The sequence below is a fragment of the Salmo trutta genome, chromosome 7 (genome assembly GCF_901001165.1).
Source record: "Salmo trutta chromosome 7, fSalTru1.1, whole genome shotgun sequence".
NCBI lineage: Eukaryota > Metazoa > Chordata > Actinopteri > Salmoniformes > Salmonidae > Salmo > Salmo trutta.
In genome coordinates this window covers 11,262,774-11,290,138 of record NC_042963.1, presented here as the reverse complement: position 1 = coordinate 11,290,138, position 27,365 = coordinate 11,262,774, and the positions used below count along the sequence as shown (strand labels likewise).

General features: G+C 44.1%; 1 protein-coding gene across 1 annotated transcript in view; it reads left to right on the top strand.

Annotated features, from left to right (window-relative positions):
• agbl1 (AGBL carboxypeptidase 1) overlaps nucleotides 1–22,468 on the top strand; it is a 152,216-nt gene extending 129,748 nt beyond the window's left edge. Inside the window, exon 24 of the mRNA XM_029757967.1 lies at nucleotides 21,463–22,468. Coding sequence (XP_029613827.1) covers nucleotides 21,463–21,745 — 283 coding nt within the window. The 3' untranslated portion in view covers nucleotides 21,746–22,468. The remainder of the gene's footprint in view (nucleotides 1–21,462) is intronic.
• The last annotated feature ends 4,897 nt before the right edge of the window (nucleotides 22,469–27,365 follow it).

Genomic DNA, 27,365 nt, shown 5'->3' with positions numbered 1-27,365 from the left:
GTTAGTTAACACAGTGTCCAAAGAAGGGCCAGATGTATACAGAATGGTGTCGTCTGCGTAGAGGTGGATCGGAGATTCACCAGCAGCAAGAGCGACATCACTGATGTATACAGAGAAGAGAATCGGCCGAGAATTGAACCCTGTGGCATCCCCATAGAGACTGCCAGAGGTCCGGACAACAGGCCCTCCGATTTGACACACTGAACTCTGTCTGAGAAGTAGTTGGTGAACCAGGCAAGGCAGTCATTTGACAATCCAAGGCTGTTGAGTCTGCCGATTTAGAATGTGGTGATTGACAGAGTCGAATGCCTTGGCCAGGTAGCATAGGTCGCATAGCGGAGAAAGGCCCAAAACATTGTAGCAGGATATCTAAACTGAGCTTCCACCAAATCTTTGGTGGAAGAGTGGTCGGCTATCAGCTAGAATCAGCTAGTTAGCTAGCTAGTTAGCTATTCTGTTGAAACAATCTAACTAGGTTTACCCGTGATTGGAGTTTGTTCTGCTGTTGACATGTGCCTCTTAGGCCTCCTAACAAACAGTCTAATGGAAGCCTTCCATGTTCCTGACCGTGAGATGACACATGCAACTCAAAAGGTAGCCACTACTACACTACACTACACTACACTACACTACACTACACTACACTACCGTTCCCAGTGTCTGCCTGCACGATGAGTGAAAGGGATTGGGAGGGGGAATTTTCCAAGATTCAAACATTTTAAATTAGCTAGTTTGATGGGCAATGTATTTGAATAACGATAGAAAATAGACTAGAAGTTAATAAATAAAAAACTGTTAATAAAAAAACGCCACCAATCTGAAAGGGCACTTATCTCATAGGAGGGCAAAAGAGCAGGTGCTCATGCACCCTTATACCTCTTTCTGTGCACGAGCCTGGGCCTCGTAGTGAGAGGTATTTTCATCAATAGATTTGAGCATATTTCTGCCAAATGCCATTTTAATTTTCAATACAGCAGATTATCATTTTACATGTTGTGGAGCATTTTAAACATTTCTGGAACAGTTAATTGTCCAAACTGGACTGATGTAACATATCAGATTTGTGTGATTCGCCACTGAAAACTGTTGTGTGTTATCAGCCGATTTCTATGGAGAACTTGTGACACTGGTGTCTAAGAAGGGATTTGAAAAGTAATTATGGATGTTGCTGTTTGTTAATCTCTCTAACAGTTTAACTGAACTTATTTGGCATTCAACATAATGAAGGGATGCACATGCATTTAAATCACAATATTACTGCTGTAGAGTAATTAGAGATAAAGAATACTACAGACACGTTGATACAGACGATTTAAGTATAATTAGAATAAAATTGATCAAATAAAAAATTTGTGCTGTACAAAATGAATTGTCACAAACAAAGTAACTTTAAAACAATGTTTGGCGCCCCAGGTAAACAATGTTCGGCAACCTACATGTCCAACTGCCTGCTTACTCGGAAACATCCCTGTCATTTTGTTAAACCTCTCTACAGTGAGGGAAAAAAGTATTTGATTAAAATGCAAATCAATTTATAACATTTTTGACATGCGTTTTTCTGGATTTTTTTGTTGTTATTCTGTCTCTCACTGTTCAAATAAACCTACCATTAAAATTATAGACTGATCATTTCTTTGTCAGTGGGCAAACGTACAAAATCAGCAGGAGATCAAATACTTTTTTCCCTCACTGTATTTCCATAATCAAATGTTATGGGTTTTGACAGTGGTGGGTTAATAAAAAACGGCAATGACAAAACTGAACTAACTCTGTGCCATATTGAGTTTACCTTTCTATTGGCAGCTAATAAGTAATTTAGAATGAATTAAGTTGATGGGTGAGTGGCGCAGCACAAATCAATAAGCTCTCATAATCACCATGCATGACTTGAGTGTGTCTGATTTAATAGGAGATCAGTGAGTAATTACTCTCACACCAACAGCAGAAAATACATTTTCGACAGTTTGGGAAGAGAAGAGACGGGCTGAGACACACTTCCTACTCCCCTGCTGTCAGAGCATTATTACTGATGATGATATGGGTGGTGCTTCTCTAGTCTTAAACAGATTGTGTTAATCAAATCAAATTAAATCAAATTTGATTTGTCACATGTGATGAATACAACAGCCCTTAACCAACAATACAGGTAAAGAAATAGAGATAAGAAAATATTTACTAAATGAACTAAAGTAAAAAACAATAAAATAACAATACCGAGGCTACAGGGGGTTCCGGTACTGAGTCAATGTGTGGGGGTACAGGTTAGTCGAGGTAATATGTACATGTAGGTAGGGGTAAAGTGACTATGCATTGAAAAAAACAGCGAGTAGCAGCAGTGTAAAAACAAAGGGGGGGGGGGCTCAATGTATGTAGTTACACTTGTACTGTATGTTTACCCATTACAGTAAATGGTGATATACTGAACCATTGGGCTGAGTTAAGTTAGAGTTGATTATAATGATTTTGTTTTGGCCTTATTTGAAAATCAGAACATTGCTTATTCTGAATATGTTGACATGAAAGACAAACTTACAGACACCGTGAAAAATACATTTTCAAATCAATATTCAACTCCAACAACCAGTTGTACTCACTTTTTTTCCCCATTGAATATAATTCCGGATGGTGATGTAGTGCATTATGTGCTCCCTGACCCACTGCTCTGTGAAGAGCCTTACACTGAAAATGAAATGACTGGTTTGTTTGGTTTCCATCCTGACCCGCAGGCTTTTGATTAAAATACATCAGAAACAACATATTTTCTTTCCACAGACCACGGTAAGTTTAAATCCTTTTTCTAATAGAGAAACGAGGTTGTTAACAGCCTAGACTGCTAACTTTCATTATCAGGGAAATACAGAGAAACAGAAGGAAAATGGTAATAACCTTGGATTAGATATTCTTGGGGTCAGGGGGAGGAAATGTTGGGATGAGATGTCTGTTTCTCTCTCAGCCCATTGTGTGTACAGTAATGAAGGTTGTACTATCTCTCCAGATCACTGTGCTTGATTGCAATGCGGCTGGCTGAATGGATGACATGAATAATCCGATTAAGATTGCATTTGCACATAATTATAAAACCGATGAAAGGATTTTCACTGTGTGTCCTTTGTCTGCTTGGTCTCATGTGTGTTCCCCTTGTGCTGAGAGATTGTGTGCAAATCATGTGTTACCAAAGTATACTGCTCACAGACATACTACCATTTTGAACCTTTTCTTATGTCATTGGAGTAGGTATCTGTTGATCTAATGGTATGAAACAGAACATGATAGCATGACATAGGTAGAGCAATCACTTTAGTATGATTAATTCATGTGTGAGGATACACTATGGTAATGGTCCCATGTAGATGGGCATACCACTTTCGACATAATGTTCATACAAGCTGCCCTCTCAGCAAACTTCTCCCCAACACAGCCAGTAGCAGAACTATTAATGATAAATCTGTTGGCTTGTTATGTTTTGTTTTGTTTTGTTTTCTTTCCCCACTCTCTTTTTTGTACCTTTGTGCTAATGATGATTTCACGGTCGATTGGTCACTCCTGACAACATGGCTAATAGGATTTGAATTGTAAACATTGGACTAGCTACTGTGTCACTGACTCACTGCACCAGCCAGGCAGCTTCTGGGCAACAAGAACCTGAGGGGTAGCAGGAAGGAAAGGAGAAAATGAGGAAAGGCTTAACACTTTCGCTAAAGGGACTTTCAGAGGCTACAACAGCAACAGAGTTAACAAACTACTATCACTGATCACTTGTAGGAATCTGCTCATGCTTAACTTCACTAGGGTATGGGGCAGCATTCGGAATTTTGGATGAAAAGCGTGCCCAAATTAAACTGCCTGCTACTCAGGCCCAGAAGCTAGGATATGCATATAATTAGTATATTTGGTTAGAAAACACTCTAAAGCTTCCAAAACTGTTAAAATAATGTCTGTGAGTATAACAGAACTGATATGGAAGGCAAAAACCTGAGGAAAATCCATCCTGGAAGTACTATTATTTTGAAAGGCTGTTTTTCCATTGAAAGCCTATCCACCATACAAAGACTTAGGACCCAGTTCATGATCTCTATGGCTTCTTCTACATGTGGCCAGTCTTTAGGCATTGTTTCAGGCTTTTACTCTGAAAAATGAGGGAGATACAGCACTTTCAATGAGTGGACAGTGGAAATTTCCAGACATGAGCCCGTGATCGGGAGCGCACCTTTCTTGTTTCTCCTTTTCTATTGACGAAGCTTTTGTCCGGTTGAAATATTGTTGATTATTTATGACTAAAACAACCTGAGGATTGATTTTAAACATCGTTTGACATGTTTCTACTAACTTTTATTGTACTTTTTTTACTTTTCGTCTTGATGTTGAGAGCGCGCATTGTGCCTTTGGATTACTGAACTAAATGCACCAACAAAACTGAGGTTTTTGGACATAAAGAGGGACATTATCAAACAAGTTTATCTTTAATCGTATGTTAAACACTTTGTTTCAGCAATGTTTATGATAGTATTTCTGTAATTTGATGTGGCTCTGCATTTTCACCGGATGTTTGTTTGAGACAATGATTACTGTACATAACGCGCCAATTTCAACTGAGGTTTTTGGACATAAAGATTAACTTTATCGAACAAAACACACATTTATTGTGTAACATGAAGTCCTGTGAGTGCCATCTGATGAAAATCATCAAAGGTTAGTGATTAATTTAATCGCTATTTCTGACTTTTGTGAGCCCTCTCCTTGGCTGGAAAATGGCTGTATGGTTTTCTGTGACTAGGCGCTGACCTAACATAATCGCATGGTGTGCTTTCTCCGTAAAGCCTTTTTGAAATCGGACACTGTGGTTGGATTTACAAGAAGTTTATCTTTAAAATGGTGTATAATACTTGTATGTTTGAGGAATTTTAATTATGGAATTTCAGTTTTTTTTTTTTGGCGCCCTGCAATTTCACTGGCTGTTGTCGAGGTGGGATGCTAGCACTGATACCAGAGAGGTTAATCTATAGTCAAATTATTGTTGTCGAGGTGGGATGCTAGCACTGATACCAGAGAGGTTAATCTATAGCCAAATTATTGTTGTCAATGTTTGCAATTACAATTTTCTTTTGGATTTGTACTGCACAAAAGGCAGGGAGGGTATGCTCATCTACATGCTGTGTATTTCACATGACTTGAGCACCATAAACCAGTATATAGTCGTAGCGCTGAATTTGAAACACCATATTGCTGAATGGGGCTGAATGGCACCAACAAATCGCTAAGGATCATGGTGAAAGTGGCCACAACTACCAATGGATCATGGTCAATGTAGTCATTTACATCATGCCTGAGAGATTTTAATGGAGCCTCCTCATAGCCTGCCGGCTGGTGATTGGTCTGTGTCAGCACGTGGTCCTGTGTTATGACAAATATATTAGTAAGAATGGTTCACTATTTAATTAAATATCTTGATTTGTAACAAACTTTAAAATAATTCACAGTGGGGTCGAACTTGATCATAAGGCAGACCAGGACTTTTGGCAACGCTACTATAGGTTGCCAGGTAGTAGCCGACCAGCAGAGCTTGTGACTTCAGACACTGGAGGCCTGGTGTATACAAAATACTTTCTTTTGTTGATGCAATGTAGTCAGAACCAAAATGTTTTTTATGGGACAATCTGGAAAATTGTGGGGCAACAGCTTCAAGGGTTAGCTTTGTTTGTTAGTTGTTTGTGTTTGTTGTGACTAGGAGCAGGGTTGGGAGCAAGTCCTTATTCTCTACACAACTGCCAGCTGGATGACTCCTTTTTACTCTACAAAATGTTCCCATTTCTTGTATGAAAGAGGTTTTGGGTTATAGAGTAAGCGTTTGTTAAGGGAAAGAGTTCAGGTGGGGTATGGCAGGGCTTGCTGTTAGCAGTGAGCTCTAACATCCTCCTTCATCATTGCTCTTAAGGAATAATCTTAACACAAGGGTGATCTCGCCATTTTGCCCCTTACTTCACATCTAATCAACTCGCAAGATGAACAGATGAGATGAAAGGTATGAAGACAGAAATAAGAAAGAAGTAATGAAAAATCACTGAGGAAACATCCATGCAAAGGTATATCTTATCAGTTTTGAAAACTGCTTAAGTAAGATGGCGCCGGAGGGAATGGCTGCCGCCGGGAGGGGATGACTGCCGTCTTATCGACTCTTAACCAACCATGCTATTTTTTATTTTTTTTGCGTTGTTCGTAACTTGTTTTGTACATAATGTTGCTCCTACCGTATGACCGAAAAGAGCTTCTGGACATCAGAACTGCGATTAGTCACCTCAGATTAGACGAAGAGTTTTTCTTCAATGAGTTGGAAGGGAGGGATATACTACAGACACCCGACCAGGCCCAGATCCCGGTCATTCGCTGGAGAAGGAAACCTGAGATTTTGTGGGAAAAGATCAGGGTGCCTTGTGAGGATCAGGCGACGAGTGGCTAATCTGCCTTTACCTTCCGTACTGCTAGCTAACGTTCAATCGCTGGAAAATAAATGGGACGAACTGAAAGCATGTATATCCTACTAACGGGACATTAAAAACTGTAATATCTTACACTATCGTTCAAAAGTTCGGGGTCACTTAGAAATGTCCTTGTTTTTGAAAGAAAAGCACATTTGTTGTCCATTAAAATAACATCAAATCGATCATAAATACAGTGTAGACATTGCAGTGGGTGGTCTGGTGCAGGCAGTCGAGCAGGGCCAGGCGGCTGGGGATGGTCTCATGGTCCGGGTCCTTGTTGTGCCAGTCCTCATACAGCTTCAACAGGGCAGACACGTAACCCTTAGCCACAGCGGCCCTGACATTGGCCTCTGAAAGAAAGATATGAAAATGGTTTAACAGTCTGAAGGACTGGAGATAGAAGCTGTTTTTCAGTCTCTCGGTCCCAGCGTTGATGCACCTGTACTGACCTCGCCTTCTGGCTGGTAGCGGGTTGAACAGGCTGTGGCTCGACCTACCTTTCCTTAGAGATCACTGCTGTGGCCAAGGGTTACGTCTCTGCCCTGCTATATAACTACTGCTTTGTGGACATTGAAATAGTCATCACCACTAGGTACTCTACCCAGGGCTGGATTAATGCAGGAGCTTACCGGGGTTAAAGCCCCTGGGCCCAGGCCAGTGGAGTGCCCAAGAGAAAGCAACAACAAAAAAAGTATACACTACCGTTCAAAAGTTTGGGGTCACTTAGAAATGTCCTTGTTTTTGAAAGAAATACTTTTTTTGTCCATTAAAATAACATCAAATTGATCAGAAATACAGTGTAGACATTCTTAATGTTGTAAATGACTATTGTAGCTGGAAATATCTACATAGGCGTACAGAGGTCCATTATCAGCAACCATCACTCACTCCTGTGTTCCGATGGCACGTTGTGTTAGCTAATCCAAGTTATTCATTTTAAAAGGTTAATTGATCATTAGAAAACCCTTTTTCAATTATGTTAGCACAGCTGAAAACTGTTGTCCTGATTAAAGAAGCAATAAAACTGGCCTTCTTTAGACTGGTTGAGTATCTGGAGCATCAGCATTTGTGGGTTCCATTACAGGCTCAAAATGGCCAGAAACAACTTTCTTCTGAAACTCGTCAGTTTATTCTTGTTCTGAGAAATTAAGGCTATTCCATGTGAGAAAATGCCAAGAAACTGAAGATCTCGTACAACGCTGTGTACTACTCCCTTCACAGAACAGCTCAAACTGACTCTAAAATGAATAGAAAGAGGAGTGGGAGGCCCCGGTGCACAACTGAGCAAGAGGACAAGTACATTAGAATGTCTGGTTTGAGAAACAGACGCCTCACAAGTCCTCAACTGGCAGCTTCATTAAATAGTACCCACAAAACACTAGTCTCAACGTCAACAGTGAAGAGGTGACTCTGGGATGCTGGCCTTCTAGGCAGAGTTGCAAAGAAAAATCCATATCTCAGACTGGTCAATAAACAGAAAAGATTTAGATGGGCAAAAGAACACAGACACTGGACAAAGGAAGATTGGAAAAAGTGATATGGACAGACAAATCTAAGTTTGAGATATTCGGATCACAAAGAAGAACATTCGTGAGACGCAGAATTTTTTTTAAGATGCTGGAAGAGTGCTTGACACCATCTGTCAAGCATGGTGGAGGCAATATGATGGTCTGGGGGTGCTTTGGTGTTGGTAAAGTGGGAGATTTATACAGGGTAAAAGGGACCTTGAAGAAAGAAGGCTATCACTCCATTTTGCATTGCCATGCCATACCCTGTGGATGGCGCTTAATTGGAGCCAATTTCCTCCTACAACAGTACAATGACCCAAAGCACAACTCCAAACTATGCAAGAAGTATTTAGGGAAGAAGCAGTCAGCTGGTATTCTGTCTATAATGGAGTGGCCAGCACAGTCACCGGATCTCAGCCGAGGGCTTTTGTGGGAGCAGCTTCACTGTATGGTACGTGAGAAGTGCCCATCACGCAAATCCAACTTGTGGGAGGTGCTTCAATAAACATAGGGTGAAATCTCCTCAGATTACCTCAACAAATTTGACAACTAGAATGCCAAAGGTCTGCAAGGCTCTAATTGCTGCAAATGGAGGTTTCTTTGACGAAAGCAACGTTTGAAGGACACAATTATTATTTAAATTAAAAATCATTATTTACAACCTTGTCAACGTCTTGACTATATTTCCTATTCATTTGGCAACTCATTTCATGTATGTTTTCATGGAAAACAAGGACATTTCTAAGTGACCCCAAACTTTTGAACAGTACTATATGTTTCACTGAGTCGTGGCTGAACGACGACATTAAGAACATACAGCTGCCGGGTTATACGCTCTATAGGCAGGATAGAACAGCAGCCTCTGGTAAGACACAGGGCGGGGGCCTTTGCATATATGTAAACAACAGCTGGTGCACGATATCTAAGGAAGTCTTGAGGTTTTACTTGCCTGAGGTAGAGTTTCTCATAAAAAGCTGTAGACCACACGTACCCCAGTACGCACTGGAAGGGAGAGAGGTTAGTGGAGGAGTGGCGAAGCGAGTTCTGTGCCATCTCAGCACGGCACGAGCGCCGCCCACTCCCCCGGCCGGTCCTGGCAATAGGACCGCAGAAACCTGCCCACATCCTGGTTTACTCTCTCCACCTGCCCATTACTCTCGGGGTGAAACCCCGAAGTAAGGCTGATCGAGACCCCCAGACGTTCCATTAATGCCTTCCAGACCCTAGACGTGAACTGGGGACCTCGATCAGACACTATATCCACAGGTAGCCCATAGTGCCGGAAGACGTACGTAAACAAGGTCTCCGCAGTCTGTAGGGCCGTAGGGAGACCGGGCAGAGGGAGGAGATGACAGGACTTAGAGAAACAATCCACAACAACCAGGATCACGGTGTTACCCTGTGAGAGTGGAAGATCGGTCAGAAAATCCACCGACAGGTGCGACCAAGGCCGTTGTGGAACGGGTAAGGGGTGTAGCTTACCTCTGGGCAGGTGCCTAGGAGCCTTATACTGGGCGCACACCGAGCAGGAGGACACGTAAACCTTCATGTCCTTAGCCAAGGTTGGCCACCAGTACCTCCCGCTCAAACAACGCACTGTCTGACCAATCCCAGGATGACCAGAGGATGGTGACGTGTGGGCCCAATAGATCAACCGGTCACGAACAGCAGACGGGATGTACAGATGCCCAGCGGGACACTGGACGGGAGCGGGCTCTGCACATAACGCCTGCTCAATGTCCGTGTCCAGCTCCTACACTACCGGTGCCACCAGGCAGGAGGCGGGGAATATGGGATTGGGATCCATGGGCCACTCCTCTGTGTCATACAGCTGAGACAATGCGTCTGCCTTCACATTCTGGGAGCCTGGTCTGTAGGAAAGGGTAAACACAAAACGGGTGAAAACATGGCCCACCTTGCCTGGTGAGGGTTCAGTCTCCTCGCCGCCCGGATGTACTCCAGATTACGGTGGTCAGTCCAGATTAGAATAGGGTGTCTAGCCCCCTCAAACCAATGTCTCCACGCCTTCAAGGCCTTGACGACAGCCATCAGCTCCCCGGTCCCCCACGTCATAGTTTCGCTCCGCCGGGCTGAGCTTCTTCGAGAAGAAGGCACAGGGGCGGAGCTTCGGTGGCGTACCCGAGGGCTGAGAGAGCACAGCTCCTATCCCAGCCTTGGACGCGTCCACCTCCACTATGAACGCCAAAGAGGGATCCGGATGGGCCAGCACGGGAGCCGAGGTAAACAGAGCTCTCAGGTGACTAAAAGCCCTGTCCGCCTCAGCTAACCACTGCAAGCGTACCGGACCCCCTTCAGCAGTGAGGTAATGGGAGCCGCCACCTGACCAAAACCCCGGATAAACCCCCGGTAGTAGTTGGCAAACCCTAAGAACCGCTGCACCTCCTTTAACGTGGTGGGAGTCGGCCAATTACGCACGGCTGAAATGCGGTCACTCTCCATCTCCACCCTGAGGTGGAAATGCGATACCTTAGGAAGGAGATGGACTGCTGGAAGAACAGGCATTTCTCAGCCTTGATGTACAGGTCATGCTCCAACAGGCGACCAAGCACCCTGCGCACCAGGGACACATGCTCGGCGCGTGTAGCGGAGTATATCAAAATGTCATCAAGATGCACCACTACACCCTGCCGTGCAGGTCCCTGAAAATCTCATCTACAAAGGCTTGGAAGACTGATGGCGCATTCATCAACCCATACGGCATGACGAGGTACTCATAGTGCCCTGAGGTGGTACTGAAAGCCGTCTTCCACTCGTCTCGCTCCCGGATACGCACCAGGTTGTAAGCGCTCCTGAGATCTAATTTGGTGAAGAAGCGCGCTCCGTGCATTGACTCAATCGCTGTGGCTATGAGCGGTAGCGGGTAACTATACCTCACAGTGATCTGGTTCAGACCCCGATAGTCAATACACCGGCGCAGACCTCCTTCCTTCTTCTTCACAAAAAAGAAACTCGAGGAGGCGGGTGAAGTGGAGGACCGAATGTACCCCTGACGCAGGGATTCGGAGACATATGTTTCCATAGCCTCCGTCTCCGCCTGTGAGAGGGGATACACGTGACTCATGGGAAGTGCAGCGTCTACCAGGAGATTTATCGCACACTTGCCCCGTCGATGTGGTGGTAATTGAGTCGCCTTCTTTTTAGAGAAGGCGAGAGCCAAATCGGCATATTCAGGGGGAATGCACACGGTGGAGACCTGGTCTGGACTCTCCACCGTAGTAGCACCAACGGAAACCCCTAAACACCTCCCCGAGCACTCTCGCGACCACCCCGTGAGAGCCCTCTGTGGCCAAGAAACAGTAGGATTATGACAAGCTAACCAGGGTAGGCCTAGCACCACGGGAAACGCAGGAGAGTCAATAAGGAAGATACTAATTCTCTCCTTGTGACCCCCCTGCGTCACCATGCCCAGAGGAGCGGTGACCTCCCTAATCAACCCTGACCCTAATGGTCGACTATCTAATGCGTGAACGGGGAAGGGCACAGCCACAGGAACAATGGGGATCCCTAAACTATGGGCGAAGGCTCTATCAATACAATTCCCAGCCGCGCCTGAATCGACGAGCGCCTTATGCTGGGAATGCAGGGAAAACTCAGGGAAAGTGACATATATGCCTGCTGCCTCGATACCTAGAGGAACCAACCCGGCACCGACCGGCAGTGTGACCTCTGCGGCCACAGATGGTGCACGAGCTGGAACCTGTCTCCCTGTGCACCGCCCCTCCCAGCTCCATGGGTATCGGAGAGGGGGTGCGTGGGGATGGAACTAACAGACCCTGATCTGAACGTCCGTGGGTAGCCAGCAGGTTGTCCAGCCGGATGGACAGGTCCACCAGCTGGTCGAACGTGAGGGTGGTGTCTCTGCAGGCCAAATCCCGACGGACGTCCTTGCGCAGACTGCAATGATAATGGTCGATCAGGGCCCTGTCGCTCCATCCCACGCCGGCAGCCAGGGTCCGAAACTCCAGGGCGAACTCCTGGGCGCTCCTCGTCCCCTGCCTCAGATGGAAGAGGTGCTCACCCGCCGCTCTACCCTCGGGCGGCGCGTGAACTCCTCAAACTGGTCCAATGCCGCATCTCCCTCTCTCCACACGGCATTGGCCCACTCCAGGGCTTTCCCGGTGAGGCACGAGACGAGGGCGGACACCCTCTCACGGCCCGAAGGAGCCGGGTGGACGGTTGCCAGGTATAGGTCCTGTTGTAATAGGAACCCCTGGCAGTTCGCAGCTGTCCCATCATATTCCTGGGGAAGGGAGAGACGAATCCCACTGGGACCAGGAGGGTGGAGGTTGCGCATAGTGGGGACCCTGGTTGTGCTGGTGGAGGAGCTGGGAGAACTCCCTGTCTCTCCCAGCGGTCCATTGTCTGGACAACGCGGTGCCAAGATGGTGGAGCATTGCTGCGTGCTCCCGGACGCTGACTGCCAAACGTCGCTGAACAAGGAGAGGGACCGGCTTCGGAGGAAGTCGTGGCAGAGGCAAGTAACACTAACACATGCATGAGAGTATCAGCTGTTCCGGGTGACTGTGTGATCATGATCTCCGCAGCCTATGCGAGTAAGACCTTTATACAGGTCAACATTCACAAGGCCTCACGGATTACCGGGTAGTGTACTCTGAGCATGCGCTGACCAACTGGCAAGTGTCTTCACTGACATTTTCAACCTCTCCCTGTCTGAGTCTGTAATACCAACATTTTTCAAGCAGACCACCATAGTCCCTGTGCCCAGGAACACTAAGGTAACCTAACACCAAGACAGTCATGAAGAGGGCACGACAAAACCTATTCCCCTTTGGAGACTTAAAAGATTTGGCATGGGTCCTCAGATCCTCAAAAGGTTTTACAGCTGCACCATCGAGAGCATCCTGACAGGTTGCATCACTGCCTGGTATGGCAACTGCTCGGCCTCCAACCACAAAGCACTACAGAGGGTAGTGCGTACGGCCCAGTACATCACCGTGGCCAAGCTTCCTGCCATCCAGGACCTCTATACCAGGCCGTGTCAGAGGAAGGCCCTAAAAATTGTCTACGACTCCAGCCACCCTAGTCATAGACTGTTCTCTCTGCTACTGCACGGCAAGCACTACCAGAGCGCCAAGTCTAGGTCCAAGAGGCTTCTAAACAGCTTCTACCCCCAAGCCATAAGACTCCTGAACAGCTAATCAAATGGCTATGCATACTATTTGCATTGCCCCCCCTCCATCTACGCTGCTGCTACTCTCTGTTATGATCTACGCATAGTCACATTAATAACTCTACCTACATGTACATATTACCTCAATTACCTCGACCCTGGTGCCTCCGCACATTGACTATGTACCGGTACCCCCTGTATATAGTCCTGTTCTTTTCTTCTGCTTTTTAATTATTTGTTATTCTTATCTGTTACTTTTTGGGGGGGTATTTTATGAAAACTGCATTTGTTGGTTAAGAGCTTGTAAGTAAGCATTTCACTGTAAGGTCTACACCTGTTGTATTCGGCGCATGGGACAAATACAATTTGATTTGATTTGACTTTGGGAGAGAGGAGAGGTAACTTGCACAGCAGGCATTTCCATAGAAAGTTATAGCCCTTTGGATATAATCATCTGGTCCTGTAGACTGTGTAGCATAATGCAAGGCTTTTGGAGGAGCCACTGATTGTTCTTTCAAAGCCCCTGACATCTTGGCAGCTGATAATAAAAGACCAATCTGAAAATACTGTGCTGAGGTGTAAAATTAATAATCAATTAATAATAATTTATTTAACTTCTATAGCACTTTACATTACAAAAAACCCTCAAAGTGCTTGAAAAAGGCAGACAATCAAGAATCAAATAAACAGCTACAGTATAGGATAAGAATTGATCTGTACTACGATTTTCAGCCAGAGTTGAACGTTTTGAGTGTTTCAAGCCTCCAACAGATGGAGCAACAGTCAATAGGGAACCACATGGCTTGAGCAAACCTCCATGCATTATAGTCCTCCTCATTGTAGTAGAACCCCCCGCCCAAAATAGGTTGGTGTATTAGAATCAAAATACACAAGATAGCTAGCTTGACAGCATCGCTAGCTAGCTATCGTGAGAAAGCTGATTTGCCATTAATTCATGGGAATTAAACAAATAGATGCAATCCAGACCAGATCTACACACTTGGCTATCTACAAAATATTCAGGAGGTCTCTGCCAAGGCGACCTCACGGCGCCATGGCAACCACGGAACTCCAAAATTCTAGTGTTACTTTTCAAAGCGGCAGATTTTAAAAGCATAGGTCCCCTGCCACTCTTGATGCCCTCCTGGAAAATAGAAATTACCCCCCCAAAAAAACATCATCCTCCTTTCTGTTAGGAGAAGCAGACAGCCCCTCTCATCACAGTACCATATGTTATCTTCTATTTAATTCTCATTCAGAGCAGAAATAGACAAGCACTCAGACAGACAAACACACACACACTCACGCATATAAAGAGGTGAGTGTGTGGAGAAGGTGTAAATCAGTGTGCCTGTCACATCCTCGTCCCCAGTGGATCCCAGTGTGTTCTAATCTGATTAGTGTAGAAGGGCTTTATGTTTGCTGTCAATCAAGGGTTGGGCTATCTGAAGGTCACAGCATCCTTCACACATCTGAACTGCTGGTGGAGTCAATTGGCACCTTTACAACCGGCACAGAAATGACAATTTGCCTGCACACACACTTTTGCCAACACAATTTGCCTATGCATTAGCGATTACCATGGGCTTCTGCATGCATTAATGTGGGCATTACAAAATGGGAATAACTTGACAGGTAGTGTTGTTTACATTCACAGCATGAGGGAGGATATGTATTTTTTATTTATTTTATGAGCATGGCCGTATTTCTATTACAGCATATTGGACGACTGTCATTCATATTCCATTCACCCAGTTCAATGTAACATTGATAGGTTTAGGCTACTACATAATACTCAAATTTGCCCTATACCCATCATGAGGTTACTACAACCTAGCCTATGAATGAAAGTTTATAATGTAGGTGCACAGGTCGAGAGACATATTGGAGTAATGAAGGTGACTCTTGCCTGCATCTAGCTGATCTGAGGTGTAGCAACATCTGTAGCAGTCACATCTGTAGTCATGAAATGCTTTGAAAGGCTGGTCATGGCCATGTCAACACCAACATCCCAGACATCCTGGACCCACTCCAATTTGCATACTGCCTCAGTAGATCCACAGGTGACGCTATTGCACTTTCCACTGCACTCTCCCATCTGGACAAAAGGAACAACTATGTGAGAGTGCTGTTCATTGAGTACAGCATAGCTTTCAACACCATAGTGCCCTCCAAGCTCATCCTAAACTCAGGACTAAACACCTCCCTCTGCAACTGGAGTGCGTGCTTTGTCCCCTCCTGTACTCCCTGTTCACCCACGACTGCGTGGCCGCACACAACTCCAACACCATCATTAATACATTTGCTGATGACACGACGGTGGTAGGCCTGATCACCGACGACGAGGCTGATACAACCTATCGGGAGGAAGTCAGTGACCTGGCAGTGTGGTGCCGGGACAGAAATCTCTCCCACAACGTCAGCAAGACAAAGGAGCTGGTTGTGGATTACAGGAACATAATGGCCGAGCACGCCCCCATCCACATCGACAGGGTTATAGTGGAGCGGGTCGAGAGCTTCAAGTTCATTGGTTTCCACATTACTAAGGAATTAACATGGTCCGAACACACCAACTTAGATGTGAATGAGATACGACAAGGCCTCTTCCCCCCTCAGGAGGCTGAAAAGGTTTGGCATGGGCCTTCATATCCTCAAAAGGTTCTACAGATGCACCATTGAGCGCATATTGACTTGCTGCATCACCGCTTGGCATGGCAACTACTTGGCATCCGACTGCAAGGCGCTACAGAGGGTGGTGTGGGTGGCCCAGTACATCACTGGGGCAGGGCTCCCTGCCATCCAGACCACTATACCAGTAGGTGTCAGAGGAAGGCCCTGAAAATTGTCATAGACCCAACCCCCCAAGCCATAGACAGTTCACTCTGCTACCGCACAACAAGCGGTACCGGAGTGGAAAGTCTGGGACCAAAAGGCTCCTGAACAGCTTCTACCCCCAAGCCATAAGACTGCTGAACAGTTCATCAAATGGCTACACAGACTATTTGCATTTACCCTTTTTTGCACTGACTCTCTACGGTACTCCTTGTATATAGCCTCGTTATTGGTATTTATTGTGATACTATTTTCTATATTTATTTGCAAATGTTCTTACTTTTTAACTCTGCATTGTTGGGAAAGAGCTCATAAGTAAGCATTTCATGGTAAAGTCTAAACCTGTTGTATTTGGCGCATGTGACGAATACAATTTGATTCGATCAAATAAAATACAATTTTGTTTGGTTTAATTTGATTAATCATTAGTTTCTGTTGGACAAATTCAGGTAGGTTCCTCCCTGTTTCGTTCTGTTTGCTTCCGTTTAAGAAACATTTTGCAACAGAATTAGCTAAATGAATACACCCCTGATCACTGGCACACACAGTTTACTTTCAGCAGCCACATACTGAATCATCCCTTTACTCATTGTAAAATTCTATGCGCTCTCCTCCTCTAACCAACAGCTGTCTGTGACCAGGCACAAAGACCTCTCTAAGCCAAACCTTCATACCATAACCGCTAACCGCTACACAGCCGACATCGTTGTCACCATATTAACAATATAGCCAACAAACTAGAACTAACACATTAGTAAACCCACAATCCAATCCATGTGTGCAATCCCGCAGTACAGTGTACAGCAAGCAGTTTAGCTGTTACACCGGTGATCCCCGGTGGTAATAAATGTATAAATTCAAAAGATTACCTTGATTTGAAAGAGTTGTAGTGTAGCCTTAGCAAGCTAACTAACATAAATAGCATTCCTCTCTATTTGGGTCAGGTTATTGAGTAGGCTAAATTAGCTGCATTAGCTAAGTAAGTGAAAGGTAAACTAAGAAGAAGAAAATACAACAAACACTGCGAAAAAGGTCAACATCAGGGAATATATTTATCGATATGTTTCCAGATATCTGACACTAATATGGAGTTGGTCCCCCCTTTACTGCTATAGCAAGTCCCCACAGCAATGTTCCAACATTTAGTGTAAAGCCTTCCCAGAAGAGCGGAGGCTGTAATAGTAGCAAAGGGGGGACCAACTCCATATTAATGCCCATGATTTTGGAATGAGATGTTCAACGAGCAGGTGTAGTGTATCTATTACCTAAGCCTTTATACTTAGGCATATTTTCAGAAATGTATCATATCTGTAGTCATCACCTGATCATATATAAAAACATATAATTTCATTAGATATCCTTACATGATATGTAATATTAATCCTTGTATTTATGATAAAAATGGGTTGAATCCAAATCATGAAATGTCCAGCTCCCAAATTATTTTACCTGTGGAGATCGCAAAGCTGTGTGCTCAATTTTGTACACCTGTCAGCAACACGTGTGGCTGAAAAAGCCACTAATTTTAAGGGGTGTCCATACACTTTTGTATATATAGTGTAGCTACTCTACCTGCTTCATTCATGATGAGAAAACTAACTGGAATAAGCTAGCTAGCCAAGCTATAAGTTAGTTAGCTTATATTAACCAGGAATACAAAATACGCCTAGACGTTTTTAAAGGTCTCTTTGGGGGTAAAAGAATAAATCCTGAAGGGAAGGCAATTTCATTATTTATTAGCTAGCTAGGCTATCGATTAGCTTCCCCCCTATCAAGGCTAGCTAGTTAGCTAATTAACTAGCCCTACTGGATTTAGCTAACGTTCTTCAATCTAGTGACTAAAATAAATTAAACACCTCAAATTAGTTACTCACTTTAGAGGTAAATTCTTTGAGATAATTTCTGAACAGCTTCTCACTTCTTTGTTTTTCCAGTTGTCAATTTGAGCACCCACCGTTTGCACACTCATTTGTGGTGCCCAAATTCAAAACAGAAAATGTGTGATTCTTATTGCAATTCTATCAGTTACAGTGCTTTTAGCTTTTGGTTTGTGTGCAACTTTATCCAGAGGGAATACTGAAAGTATAGCTAGTTGTTAGGGGTGTGTACGGGAGGCAAAGTCAGGTGCAGGAGAGTAGAGTGTAGTAAACAGGCACACTTTAATTCCAGTCCAAAAACACAGCACATAAAAACAATAACGTGCCAAAAACACGGAACATAGCAAAAGTATGGTGCCTGACAATATCCACATAACAATAAACAATTACACACAAAGACATGGAGGGGAACAGAGGACTAAATACATGCAGTGTGATTATGGAATGAAAACCAGGTGTGTAATGGAACAAGACAAAACAAATGGACATATGAGAAATGGAGCGGCGATGGCTAGAAAGCCGGTGACGTCAAACGCAGCACCGAACAAGGAGAGGAGCCGACTTCGGTGGAAGTCGTGACACTAGTGTCTGAAAGAATGATATGGATTTAATATTTGTCAAATTATTTAGCTAGCCTCAAAACTCATCAGAAATTGTTCTTATTTAGAATATCAAAATGTATATCAAGATCCTGATATGGACCTTAGTCAAGAGCATATGCATTGTATGTGCTGAGAAGATTTACTAAACTCAGCAAAAAAGAAACGTCCTCTCACAGTCAACTGTGTTTATTTTCAGCAAACTTAACATGTCTAAATATTTGTATGAACATAACAAGGTTCAGCAACTGAGACATAAACTGAAGAAGATCCACAGACATGGCATTGTCATGCTGGAGGGTCATGTCAGGATGAGCATGCAGGATGGGTAGGTACCACATGAGGGAGGAGGATGTCTTCCCTGTAACGCACGGCATTGAGATTGCCTGCAATGACAACAAGCTCAGTCCGATGATGCTGTGACACACCGCCCCAGACCATGACGGACCCTCCACCTCCAAATATATCCCGCTCCAGAGTACAGGCCTCGGTGTAACGCTCATTCCTTCGACGATAAACTCGATTCCGACTATCACCCCTGGTGAGACAAAACAGAGACTCGTCAGTGAAGAGCACTTTTTGCCAGTCCTGTCTGGTCCAGCGGTGATGTTGTTGCCGATGATGTCTGGTGAGGACCTGCCTTACAATAGGCCTACAAGCCCTCAGTCCAGCCTCTGTCACCCTATTGCGGACAGTCTGAGCACTGATGAAGGGATTGTGCGTTCCTGGTGTAACTCAGGCAGTTTTTGTTTCCATCCTATACCTGTCCCACAGGTGTGATGTTCGGATGTACCGATCCTGTGCAGGTGTTGTTACATGTGGTCTGCCACTACGAGGATGATCAGCTGTCTGTCCTGTCTCTCTGTAGTGCTATCTTAGGCGTCTCACAGTACGGACATTGCAATTTATTGCCCTGGCCACATCTGCAGTCCTCATGCCTCCTTGCAGCATGCCTAAGGCACGTTCATGCAGATGAACAAGGACCCTGGGCATCTTTCTTTTGGTATTTTCCAGAGTCAGTAGAAAGGCCTCTTTAGTGTCCTAAGTTTTCATAACTGTGACCTTAATTACCTACCGTCTGTAAGCTGTTAGTGTCTTAACGATTGTTCCACAAATGCATGTTCATTAATTATTTATGGTTTATCGAACAAGCATGGGAACCAGTGTTAAACCCAATGAAGATCTGTGAAGTTATTTGGATTTTTACGAATTATCTTTGAAAGACAGGGTCCTGAAAAAAGTTTCTTTTTTTACTGAGTTTATGTATGCCTACTGTCAGTACTTATAATCTTATAAAGAAAATAAGATGTCCACATAGGCCTATCTCAGGATATTTAATGAGTCAATACCCAGCCATACCATGTGTGATACCCGGAGGGAATCGAGAATTTATTTGTGCATGAAAGAAAAATATGGATTTCATGTTTGTCAAATTATTGATAATGTGCTGAAAACTCAGAAATCCATCAGAAATCGTCCTTATTTTCAGCATATCAAAAAGCATATCAAGATCCGGATATGGACCTGAGCCAAGAGAAGCATATCTGGAACAATATCGCTTCATATCTTGAATGTGCTGAGAAAACACAGATATGCGATCTATACAGTCAGTATTTGTCAACATGATGAGAGAAAATAGGATGTCATATATCTCAGGATATTGAATGAGTCCTAATCCGGACATAGGAAATGTCCATGTTTGATATTCGAAGTAATCCCAATATCACAGACTGTATGTCCACAAGACGCAACTGGATTCAGAATTTGTCACGATATGGTGCATATCCACAAAACTCTAAATATTCTGTAGAATATCAAAAACTTGTCATGAAAAGATATCCCCTGATATGGACCCATTTCTCTCTCTCTCTCTCTCTCTCTCTCTCTCTCTCTCTCTCTCTCTCTCTCTCTCTCTCTCTCTCTCTCTCTCTCTCTCTCTCTCTCTCGCTCTCGCTCTCTCTCTGCTGCTTCTCCTTAATTTTTCTTCTCCTTTATGCACTGCAGTGCTACCTAGCTGTAGCTTATGCTTTCAGTACTAGATTCATTCTCTGATCATTTGATTGGATGGACAAAATGTTAGTTCATACTGCAAGAGCTCTGATAGGTTGGAGGATGTCGTACGGATAATTACTGTGATAATTACTTTGTGAGTCTATGGAAAGGGGTGAGAACCACGAGCCCCCTAGGTTTTGTATTGAAGTCAATGTACCCAGAGGAGGACGGCTACATCATGGTGCTACCCTGGAGGGTGCTGTTGAGGCTACTCTAGACCGTCATTGCAATTTTTTTTGTTTTAATCAGTTATTTGGTGATATGTGAATATAGTATAGTTTTATCTATGTTTCACAATTTTATTTTTCTGAAAATCACTGAGTAGGATGTTCCTCCCCTTCCTCCTCTTAGGAACCTCCAATGACGCACAGACACCAATCCAGCAGCATTACCTCAGCTTGCATTGCAACTAGTATAATCTCAAACAGCATTACACTAATGTGGTTTTTGGACACAACGTTTCTGATATTGAGGAAGTAGTGGCGTTTTTCCCGACACTACATACTGTGTTGTCTTATCAGACATCTCAATGATAACATATCCAATCCAAACCCAGCATTTACTACAGTGTATGCTCGCTTTGCAGTACTCAGACCCTGCTTCTGTCTGTAATAACCCCTCGAAGGATATGAATGAGTTACAGCCTGAGTCTGTGGCTCGTGCCAAGGATGTCAATGAGCTCAGGCTCACTGGAAATGACTGGGGAACTATGACTGTGCTGTGAAGCAAGGTGGTAGAACTGACATGTCACAGTGTGTAAGAGGAGATGGAAATGTATGGAAGCTTTTGGTGGTGTTAATCACCAAAACGGTAGTTATTGATTTACTGTACTCCGCTCCACTCCCTTCATTAAGCCATCCATTTCCTTTGGTTAACTGACTCTCTCCTCTCCTCTCCTCTCCTCTCCTCTCCTCTCCTCTCCTCTCCTCTCCTCTCCTCTCCTCTCCTCTCCTCTCCTCTCTCCAGCTGCTTCGAGGATGATGAGCCACCTTGTGTAGAGGAAATTGAGTACCTGAATGACAGCTTCCCCGAGCCCAACAGAAATGATCTGGACTCTGAGGTCAATGGCAACACATCCAGCGCTGAGGAGGAGGAAGATGATGAGGAAGAGCACCAGTCAACTGGGAACAGTCAACGACGCTCAATGAAGTCCCGCCTCTATCCTCACTTGATAGGCCAAGAGACTCTGAACATCAAGAGGAGCCCATGCAATGGAATGAACATTTCAAATGGACAGTATCTGAGCTAAGGTCTCACAAGAAGGACATTCCCCCAAAGCACTTATTTCCTTTTTTTAATAATACATTTGATAATGGAAATTCTAATGTATATGGTTGCTAAGTTAGTGGCTATTTCCCTTAGGTTTTCAGAACAGTGGATATATAAGCTATAGCAGTAGAATAGTGGACAATGGCTTTGTATGATTTGTATATGCCTTTGTATGAGATGCATGTGAAGGATAGTCCGGCATGACGTGGGCTTGTTGAGGCCATATTCTCCACAGAGAGTCTAAAGTAAGTGGGTATATGGGTGAAGTAGGGTACTAGACAGTATTATATTATATGAGATTATATTTATATTATTTGTGTATAGTAAATGTATCAAATACATCAGAAATAGGGTGGGGCTGTCACAATGTTTACCTATTATTAACATGCAGTATGATCTAAGTTCCAAAATAACAGGCCACCATAAGCATTGTTATATTTTTAACATTCATAACCTGCAATGCATTTACATAGTGCTAACCAGCAAACTCTAGTTACTTTGGGGGAAAATATATTTATATTTTTTGAAATTATATAAATATGAAGTATTTGTATAACTAAACACATTGTGCTAGTTGACAGTTTTCACAATGTCTAAAGACGATAGTATTGAGTAATAACTGTTCGTTATAAATGTTCCATTCTCCTTCCTCTTAAATATGTTGGAACCGAAGAGCACTACAATAAAATAGACTTTTATTGAATCAGCCGTTCCTTGTGTCTTACTTGATATTGTACTGTACACGTCATCACAGCCAAGTAGTCGGGTCCTACGGTCCTACCGCTCAGTTCTGTTGGAAAAATCCAATGTAAGAAGAAAACCTTTGAGGAAACTGTGATGTGTGTCACACAGCCACCAAAAGAAAAGGAACGGGGATCCATGGGGGGTTCATGTTTTCCACCGGCCTGCATCAGAGATTCCAATCCAGATCTGCTCAGCCGTCTCCCACAGACAGGAAGCAAACAGGAACACTGACCTCCACAGCAGCTCGCTGGCCTTGCCACACACTGCATTATTCCAGGCAGACTGATAGATTTGTCTTATTTTGGCTGGCCTGGCTTCCTTGGCATTGTGAGGATCCTTTCAGTGTGTCCCGAGGAGCAGAGGAATCAGAGGCTTCATCCCAAATGGCACCCGATTCCCTATTTAGTGCGGTACTTTTGACAAGGGCCCTGATAAAAAGTAGTGCACTAAATAGCGAATAGGGTGCCATCTGGGACAAAGCCAGAGGCTGTCAGGCTCTCTCACAATGACATTGGGCTACTTGCAGTGTGGCCCTGTAGGCTCTTAGCTAATCCTATCACTACAGACTCAATGGGCAGACCTGCACACTGACATTGGGGCCCTGAAGGTTGATGGTTCATTGTTACTGTTGACCCCCCAAGGCTGTAGCCATTATAGCTAGATTATATAACATATTGCTATTCATCACATGTAGTACACTGATAGTTGCAGCTGTGCTTAACTGTTGACACATATTGCAGTCTTGAAAAGTCCATCCTTTTGTTCGAAAAAAACATAAAAACACAATTTCCTTGGATCTGATCATCAACTCTCCTGCAACATATCAATTTCCAGGTGAGAAGATGTGGTACTGTCCAATGGGTTATAGGAAATGACTGATACAGGCTGATCCGGATGCCACCTTGGCATGATGAATGTTAGTGCTTCGCCAGCGTTTCTTGGCTGAACCAGTCAGAATCTTCATTACATCCTGGGTGTCAGTTTTGTTGGATGACCTGGGCCATCTGACAGTACGTTAGCATAGGACTGGATTCAACTTTGAATATGGCCATTTGGAGACGAGATAAACTGTGAAAAGATACTGATAAAAACACTTCTTCATCCATCTACCATGAAGTGGTTTTCTGGTCGTTAGTCTAATAAAAACAATCTTCAGTGGAACAGCTACAGAATATAACGCGATTAGCAGCTATCTGCTTGATGTTGTCTTTTTTTATTGTTCTATTAATACGCTATGTCAGAGTTTGACCAACTTGAATAGACGTAATGACTTAGCTATGACCTACACGCCTGCCTTTACTGCGACACGTAACGAATGCAGCGCAGTGCCCAGCACTGTCCTGTAATCGCATTCCCTTTGCAGATAGATGGTCTAATTAGATCCTGGCATGGTGAGCTACCTGATCACAGAGAGGTAAGCCAGCCTTCATTGACATGCTGCGAGCAGAGCTAGGACTAGTTCCGCCTTGCACACACGACTGCATTTCTTAATTAGTGTTTCATTCCAGCACTGCCTGACTCTTCATAGCTGATTCAGTCCACCATTACGTCCCAGGCACAGCCTGCCCTCCGTATAGGGAAGCCCTGTAGAGAGGCCTTCAAAGCTACAGTTGAAGTCGGAAATTTACATACACCTTAGCCAAATACATTTAAAACTCATTTTTTCACAATTCCTGACATTTAATCCCAGTAAAAATTCCCTGTCTTAGGTCAGTTAGGGTCACCACTTTATTTTAAGAATGTGAAATGTCAGAATAATAGTAGAGACAATGATTTATTTCAGCTTTTATTTCTTTCATCACGTTCCCAGTGGGTCAGACGTTTACATATACTCAATTAGTATTTGGTAGCATTGCCTTTAAATTGTTTAACTTGTTCAAATGTTTCGGGTTGCCTTCCACAAGCTTCCCACAATAAGTTGGGTGAATTTTGGCCCATTCCTCCTGACAGAGCTAGTGTAACTGGGTCAGGTTTGTAGGCCTCCTAGCTCGCACAGGCTTTTTCAGTTCTGCCCACAAATTTTCTATAGGGTTGAGGTCAGGGCTTTGTGATGGCCGCTCCAATACCTTGACTTTGTCCTTAAGCCATTTTGCCACAACTTTGGAAGAATGCTTGGGGTCATTGTCCATTTGGAAGACCCATTTGCGACCAAGCTTTAACTTCCTGACTGATGTCTTGAGATGTTGCTTCAATATTTCCACATAATTTTTCTCCCTCATGATGCCATCTATTTTGTGAAGTGCACCAGTCCCTCCTGCAGCAAAGCACACCCACAACATGATGCGGCCACCCCCGTGTTTCACGGTTGGGATGGTGTTCTTCGGCTTGCAAGCGTCCCCCTTTTTCCTCCAAACATAACGATGGTAATTATGGCCAAACAGTTCTATTTTTGTTTCATCAGACCAGAGGACATTTCTCCAAAAAGTACGATCTTTGTCCCCATGTGCAGTTGCAAACCGTAGTCTGCCTTTTCTATGGCGGTTTTGGAGCAGTGGCTTCTTTCTTGCTGAACGGCCTTTCAGGTTATGTCAATATAGGACTCATTTTACTGTGGATAGAGATACTTTTGTACCTGTTTCCTCCAGTATCTTCACAAGGTCCTTTGCTGTTGTTCTGGGATTGATTTGCACTTTTCGCACCAAAGTATGTTCATCTCTAGGAGACAGAACGTGTCTCCTTCCTATGCGGTATGACGGCTGTGTGGTCCCATGGTGTTTATACTTGAGTACTACTGTTTATACAGATGAATGTGGTACCTTCAGGCGTTTGGAAATTGCTCCCAAGGATGAACCAGACTTGTGGAGGTCTACAATTTTTTTTCTGAGGTCTTGGCTGATTTCTTTTGATTTTCCCATGATGTTAAGCGAAGAGGCACTGAGTTTGAAGGTAGGCCTTGAAATACATTGACAGGTACACCTCCAATTGACTCAAATGATGTAAATTAGCCTATCAGAAGCTTCTGAAGCTATGACATCATTTTCTGGAATTTTCCAAGCTGTTTAAAGGCACAGTCAACTTAGTGTATGTAAACTTCTGACCTACAGTGAATTATAAGTGAAATAATCTGTCTGTTAACAATTGTTGGAAAAATGACTTGTGTCATGCACAAAGTAGATGTCCTAACCGACTTGCAAAAACTATAGTTTGTTGACAAGAAATTTGTGGAGTGGTTGAAAAACGAGTTTTAATGACTCCAACCTAAGTGTATGTAAACTTCCGACTTCAACTGTATATGATCATGTCTATATTAGACTATTTATTTGCTTTGGAGATGCCCTCTTCCACAACCTCGGTCTTCAGCGGTTAAGATTTATATTTTTTGCATTTTTTTGCAGATGAATGTTGAGTAATCCAGGTCAATGGCTTTCATAAATCAAATCAAATCAATTTTTTTTTATTTTTTATATAGCCCTTCGTATATCAGCTGAAATCTCAAAGTGCTGTACAGAAACCCAGCCTAAAACCCCAAACAGCAAGCAATGCATGTGAAAGAGGCACGGTGGCTAGGAAAAACTCCCTAGGAAAAACTCCCTAGAAAGGCCAAAAACCTAGGAAGAAACCTAGAGAGGAACCAGGCTATGAGGGGTGGCCAGTCCTCTTCTGGCTGTGCCGGGTGGATATTATAACAGAACATGGTCAAGATGTTAAAATGTTCATAAATGACCAGCATGGTCAAATAATAATAATCATTGTAGTTGTCGAGGGTGCAACAAGCACGTCCGGTGAACAGGTCAGGGTTCCGTAGCCGCAGGCAGAACAGTTGAAACTGGAGCAGCAGCATGGCCAGGTGGACTGGGGACAGCAAGGAGTCATCATGCCAGGTAGTCCCGAGGCATGGTCCTAGGGCTCAGGTCCTCCGAGAGAAAGAAAGAAAGAGAGAAAGAGAGAATTAGAGAGAGCATATTTAAATTCACACAGGACACCGGATAAGACAAGAGAATACTCCAGATGGAACAGACTGACCCTAGCCCCCCGGCACATAAACTACTGCAGCATAAATACTGGAGGCTGAGACAGGAGGGATCAGAAGACACTGTGGCCCCATCCGATGATACCCCCGGACAGGGCCAAACAGGCAGGATATAACCCCACCCACTTTGCCAAAGCACAGCCCCCACACCACTAGAGGGATGTCTACAACCACCAACTTACCGTCCGAAGACAAGGCCGAGTATAGCCCACAAAAATCTCCGCCATGGCACAACCCAAGGGGGGGCGCCAACCCAGACAGGAAGACCACATCAGTGACTCAACCCACTCAAGTGACGCACCCCTCCCATGGACGGCATGGAAGAACACCAGCAAGTCAGTGACTCAGCCCCTGTAATAGGGTTAGAGGCAGAGAATCCCAGTGGAAAGTGGGGAACCGGCAAGGCAGAGACAGCAAGGGCGGTTCCTTACTCCAGCCTTTCCGTTCACCTTCACACTCCTGGGCCAGACTACACTTAATCATAGGACCTACTGAAGAGATAAGTCTTCAGTAAAGACTTAAAGGTTGAGACTGAGTCTGCGTCTCTCACATGGGTAGGCAGACCATTCCATAAAAATGGAGCTCTATAGGAGAAAGCCCTACCTCCAGCCGTTTGCTTAGAAATTCTAGGGACAATTAGGAGGCCTGCGTCTTGTGACCGTAGCGTACGTGTAGGTATGTACGGCAGGACCAAATTGGAAAGATAGGTAGGAGCAAGCCCATGTAATGCTTTGTAGGTTAGCAGTAAAACCTTGAAATCAGCCCTTGCCTTAACAGGAAGCCAGTGTAGGGAGGCTAGCACTGGAGTAATATGATAAAATGTTTTGGTTCTAGTCAGGATTCTAGCAGCCGTATTTAGCACTAACTGAAGTTTGTTTAGTGCTTT